This window comes from Apis dorsata, unplaced genomic scaffold, assembly GCF_000469605.1.
Source record: "Apis dorsata unplaced genomic scaffold, Apis dorsata 1.3 scaffold_741, whole genome shotgun sequence".
In the NCBI taxonomy this organism is placed as follows: Eukaryota; Metazoa; Arthropoda; class Insecta; order Hymenoptera; family Apidae; genus Apis; species Apis dorsata.
Genome location: NW_006263902.1, coordinates 209,880 through 216,368, shown reverse-complemented (window position 1 = coordinate 216,368; position 6,489 = coordinate 209,880). Strand labels below are relative to the sequence as shown.

Below are 6,489 nucleotides of genomic sequence, written 5' to 3'. Positions count from 1 at the left end.
GCGCGATTTAATCTTCTTACCATTATACAAGTTTTTATCGTTCGAAGTTGCTGTTGCTATATTTCATCATTCTTAACAGATTATTTTTAGAAAAGAAAAAAAAAACTCGGAAATATTTCGTTAAATCGTATCTACGCGTTCCAAAAATATTTAAGATGAAACTAAGAAACTAAAATAAACAAAGCAAATATAGGTATGTATTATCGATAATTGATTCTTCATCAAACACAAATCATTTTCTCTTCTTTAGCGTCTTTCTGTGTATAGCCGTTTCGATAAATCGATATGAACGAGCATATACACATGAATTTCTCTCTAGATACTATATAACAGCGAAAGTACAGAAACATTATCTACCATGACTTATTTTTTTTTATTTTTTTATTTTTTTTTTTTTAATATTATGCTATACGTTTTATCTAATGAATATTAACAGTGGAATGTACATATTACAGATTTGAAGTTCCTATACGTTCCATACTAATGAAGAATTTTAATTTGAACCGGAATAGAAATATATGTGATTGTTTTGACTTTTTATATGTACATATGTTAAAATGTACAAATGTTAAAATCGTACACCTTAATACGTGGAAAATTTTTACTTATAAATTAGAAAAACTTCGTTTTGACAATCAACAATTTTTTTTTCATTTATTTTTATGTTTTTTGAAGATATTTGGCAAGTAGAATTCAATAATATAAGTTTTGCATCCGGAAAATCATTGTATATCAAAAGTTAAGGATTTAAAATTTGCGATACTGTATAAAAAAGAGAGCAAAGAACAGAACATTGAATTTGTAAATATTGTGAAATATAATACAGACAAGATGGCTACTAGGACGGTACTTTTTTCATTACATAGTGTCATATAATTTTCTGTAGATATGATATTTTTGGCTAATATACGTACTTATTTTTATAAATGTATTGAATCTATTGAAATTAATCAATAAGATTCGATCTTTTGTTTAATCAACAAGTAATTTCTGCAATACATTAATTGGAAATTAGACTAAATTAGATTAAGTTAGATAAATTTTCAAAATGCCATCAAGTTATAATGATTTTTTAAATTTATTTAGACAATGAATCATCCAAAACAAACTAGAACAATTTAACTGCAATTTCAAATTAAAAATTCTATTTGTATAAATAGAAAAATTAATTAGTAAAAATCTTACATATAGCAGATAATGTTATTATAATTAATAAAATATTTAATAAAAATATATATTTGTTTTTTAATATTTTAACTTCATGGATAACCATGACTAGTATCATTTTTTAACATTGATTTAATTATAGAATTCTTTGGATATTATTATTCCATTCTATCTTTAACATAATCCTTTGGTCTTTTATAATGAAAATATATCTAATTTTTTTTTCTCATGCCAGACATGCTCATCACACTAATATTAATATCTGATGACCAGAATAATGTTTTATATAAATATTAGATCATCCCATAAATAATATTATTCTAAAACAGTTGCAATTATAAGGAATCATTATTGTATATTTTTATTGTAAGCTTTTAAAATCAAACTATTATGAGAATATTATAGTGGAAAAATTAAATAATATGTTTTTAATAAAAATAATTGCTATTAGAAAATTACAAAGAAGTTTTTTCCACTTTAACAATATTTGACTATACACAGTACAGCATCTACATACAAAAGTAATAATATCAAAAATTAAACAATTAACTCGCGTTAATATATATATATTAAATCTATATATTCTTTTAGTTCAGCATCAAAGAATTATTATCTATTCTTTTTATTACAAAATTTTTTAAATTAGCAAAATCTTTGAAAATATAGATCAAAATTAAATACATTTAATAAATCTTTTAATTGAAAAGATAAGAAATTTCTTGGCAAAAGAATTAAAATTTTGCTTCCATTATAAAAAATCAATCTCGCAAATAACACTCAATTAATTAAAAATATGTAAATAGATATTATTTTTCTATAGATACTTTATACTTTTAAAATAATATTACTTATGAGATGGCCTAATTTTTAATTTATAAATATTATATATCAAATAAGTAAATTCACTTTTGTATCCCTCAAAAGTTGCTCATTACAAATCAAGTAATAAGCTATTTAGTGTATTCATGTATAAATTATTTTAAGTTTAAAAACATTGTAAAAATAATTTATAAGGAAAAATCCATACATTGAGGTGTACGACATTAATTGTTACTGTATATGTATGAAATTTGTGCTGTATTTGCTTATGTTCGTTCATATTATTTAACGAATATATTGTAAAGCAACATGCAACATATAAATCGAACGAATACTGTATCTTTATGAACTTAAGTGCAAAAAACAAAAAACATTGAATAGTTTTGTCGAAATGAAACTAAAGCATAACGGGAAGAAAAAGAGAAAAAAAAAGATAAAAAAGAGAAAAGAGAGAAAACAGAAAAACGGGAAAAAAAGATATTCGGATACGATGTTTCAAATCCCATGTCGGGAATGGAAATTTACGAAGAATTATTGTCTGACTGAGTGTCGTGTACTGTTGGCGTCGCGCGCAGTTGATTGTGTATCGGAGTGAAGACACGTTTTTATGCCGTCGCCCCATATGTCGCTGTACAGAATATGCTCGTGTATGTATAATAATCGTCAATTGTCGAGCAAATCATTGTAATGCGACTCTAGTTATTTTTAACGAAACACAACTCTTCTCTTAGCCAATCATAAAGTAGCTTATATCATTGTTACCCTTTGTCAATTATCGATAGATAACATTACTGTACACACTTCTTTCGTATCCGTATATGCAGATGTGTAAATATGAATTATACGCGGTACCAAGAAAGGAGATCTTTGTTTTCTCTCGTAAAAATGTCACCTTTCAGCCACTAGGGGACGCGATAATTGCTTTGTTCGTTTGACGTTCCAGCAGATCTGAACGAGCTTTTAAACGGCGCTGCATCAAACGGCTCTCGCTAGGCGGTGACAAACCAAACAGTTGATGAAGCGATGAATCCTTACCAATCATTCGATTTTTCCCAATGGCTTTTGATTCGATTAAATCGATACTCGAATGAACCGAACAAGATTTTACACGCGAATTAGCATCAAATTCGTTTGAGGAATGAGTCGCGCAAAGCTTACTGTGTTCTGATAATTCGCTGCTTGAATCGGACATGTGCCCGTAAGGATGGTTATCTTCATCTGTGGATGAAGTAGACAATCTCGGTTCCCTCTTCTCCGCTAATTCCTCCAAATTCACGGAGAAATGTTGAAGTACAACACGATTCACAGCCATTGCCGATTCAGCAAACGCCGAGAGTTCTCTAGCAGAATTGTTTCTTCTATGAACAATAAAGATATACTTAATAAATTATATTTATAGAATTAATCAATAAATCTAAGTTTATATCATATTTTAAAATTGAATTATTTGGTAATTATCATGGATACGAACCTGATAATATGAGGAGTTGTAAGAGATTTTTCAGTATTTTCAACGGAACTTGGACCAGGATTAATCCATGGATGTTTCAAAATACTCTCGGCGCTAAGCCTTTGATGAGCTTCTTTTACCAGCAGGCCTCTGATCAAATCTTTTGCGTCTTCCGAAATACACCTCCATTCGTTGTCTGGAAATTCATACCTGCCTTCCTGAATACTTGTAAATAGAAGCTCTTGACAAGCCTGACAATTTTCGCCTCTCTCCCAACCACAGTCGGAACCGCAATTCCCATAGAAAGGTGGATAACCACAAAGGAGAATGTACATAATCACACCAAGACTCCAGAGATCACAACGTTTGTCATAATAATTCGCTTCTCCGATAAAAGCTTCCACAACTTCTGGAGCCATGAAATCGGCACTGCCAACTGGCGTTAAAAGTTGCGGAGTAGCTACAGGACTTGACAATGAGTTATTGAATTTTATGCCTGAGCCAAGATCAAAATCGCACACTTTAATTGGTGTTAACTTATCCGGATACACACACAAGATGTTTTCAGGTTTCAGATCCCTATGAGCGATACCTATATAAAAAAAAAAAATATATATATATATATATATTCGTTCAAATAATTTCGAGGAAATGTATATTTTATATAATAGTTAATGGAAATTGCATTACCTTTCTTATGAAGGAAATTTAATGCGCTTGCGATCTCTTGAATTATCTGACTTGCTTCTCGTTCACTGAAATGAATTCTTTCTTGTATCCGGCTCAACAATTGACCACCGTTTACTTTCTCAAATACCAAATAAAACTTTTCTTCATCTTCGAAAAACTCGATTAATTGAATAATGTTTGGATGTCCTTGACAATGATGAAATGTTTCGACTTCTTTGAATACACGTGCCCGTGCATGACCAGGAATTTTATCAATAATTTTGACAGCATATTCCAGGTCTGTATAAAGCGACCTGCAAGTCTGAACCGAGGCGTAAGCACCTTCACCAAGAACTTCGCCAGTCAATCTGTACAGTTCTGAAACAAATATAGCAAAATTTGATAATTGTAATAATAAAAATAATATATATATATATATATATTTAATTTTGAATGATTAATTTTGAAAAATAAATATAAGTACTCTATATATATATAAAGAATTTTGAAAAATGAATAAATACACAATAGAAGGGAATAAAGAGAGGCTGGACTAGGCAGTACGAGGTAGAGGGAAATAGGGGGAAAACCGAAAGAGAGAAGCGAGGTTGTCCAAAAATAATCGTACCACGTCACGTACGCAAAAACAGTTCATGTTTCGTAGTAAGCACATCCTTTATTATTGTTCGTGTGAGTAATGTTACTGTTTTATTCATGTGAAAAAATTGGAAATTGGAAAAATTGAAAAAAGCTTACAGAAAAATTTTGGTGATTTTAATATAATACTCTCTTTTGTTTCTAAAATTGAAGGTCTTATTGGAAGATGTGTATTGATTTTGATTTTTTTGTATCATTTCATTTATTTATTTCAATCTTTTTTAAAAATATTATTATTTTATTTTTATTAAATGAATATAATTAAATCACATTCTTTATGAACATAAAATTTTCTTCAATTTGATTTTCTTTAAATTTGAATAAAAAAATGCCCGCTTTCTATTAAACTCTTCAATTATTAATTGGATTAATAAAGATTACATTATTTAATATAACGTATATTTAACTTTGATATTATTGTTTATAATACATGCTGCCAAATATTGTTTTATAGTTGTTATATTGCTTTTAGAAAATTAATCGTTGTTAGAGAAAAAAAATTATTATATCTGAATTATTCATATAATGTATTCAATGTTAAGGCCAAAAGGAGATCAAACATAAGTAAATATTCGTTAAGCACTACGCATATAAACATACGTATTCTTTCTGTCTTTCTCTCTGTCCGAGAACTTTAAATTTCTTGTTCACTCTTGCCTGACCCCCACCTCACTTTCACAATAACATGATGCTTCCGTTCCATTCTATCCGGCTCGTCGTTCATTTGTTCGTTCCCTGGTTCAACGTTGCAACTATATATTTCAAGCTGCTATCAACTCTCTTTTTACCTTCCCTTTTCTGTTCCCTAACCAACAGTTTTGCTCTCCCCCTAGCTCCCACCTATTTGCCTCACGCCAAAGATACGATTCTGCTTGGCAACACCGCCGACGAATACCTAGCAACCAGAACCCGATAATACACTTCCATGTCTCCATCATACCCATCCACCCCACTCTTTACAGTTAAAGTACATCGTCAATTCAATTCTATATTTTTTTAATTTGATATCATGATACATAATCGATATACTAAATTTGTTTACTATATTATATATTTAATACATAATATATATTTGTCAATGATATTTTTAATTTTTTTTTAAATAATAACTAGTTCTATAATAAATAAAAATTCAACGAACAAAAAAAATAATATAATTTTCAAAAATATTAACATATTTAATACGTGCTAAGAAAAGCATGAGTTGTGAACTAATAAAGGATAATTTGTCCTTGAATTATTTTGAAAATTATAAAATTTTAATTAATTTAGAGATATCAACAACAAGAAAAAAGTATCTATTATTAAAAATATTAAAAAAATTAAAAATAAATAGAATTTCTGTAAATTGTGTTATGAAAAATAACTAGTAATAAAAATAAAAACAAAAATAGTAAAAAATTCACAGTGCAAATTGCACAAAGCTAATATAATTGGTATTTGGAAAAAAAAATATAAAAAAAAGTATGAAAGATAAAAAAAAATTTTAAAAAAGAGTTTCTGAAATATATACATATACATGTACATATGTATCAACGAGTTAACCCGTGGCCCAGATTGTATATGTATAACGTACATATGTAAGTATACGGGTGCACTCATGCCTAGTTCTCTCACTAGTAGCAGTACAGAGCAGGAAGCTTCTCGAACACAAACTCTACAGTACTATACTGTACTATACTATACTATATTATATCGTACAAATCGATCGCATGATATGACATAAT

The 6,489-nt window shown here is 28.6% G+C and overlaps 1 protein-coding gene across 2 annotated transcripts in view; it reads right to left on the bottom strand.

Annotated features, from left to right (window-relative positions):
• Positions 1-2,252: 2,252 nt before the first annotated feature.
• The window catches only part of LOC102679760 (MAP kinase-interacting serine/threonine-protein kinase 1-like), a 10,505-nt gene continuing 6,268 nt past the window's right edge, over positions 2,253-6,489 (bottom strand). For both annotated transcript variants that reach the window (XM_031513815.1, XM_006622757.2), the window contains exons 3-5: positions 4,127-4,483; positions 3,458-4,028; positions 2,253-3,344 (exon numbers count right to left, since the gene is read on the bottom strand). In XM_031513815.1, coding sequence (XP_031369675.1) covers positions 2,882-3,344; positions 3,458-4,028; positions 4,127-4,483 — 1,391 coding nt within the window. In that variant the 3' untranslated portion in view covers positions 2,253-2,881. The remainder of the gene's footprint in view (positions 3,345-3,457; positions 4,029-4,126; positions 4,484-6,489) is intronic.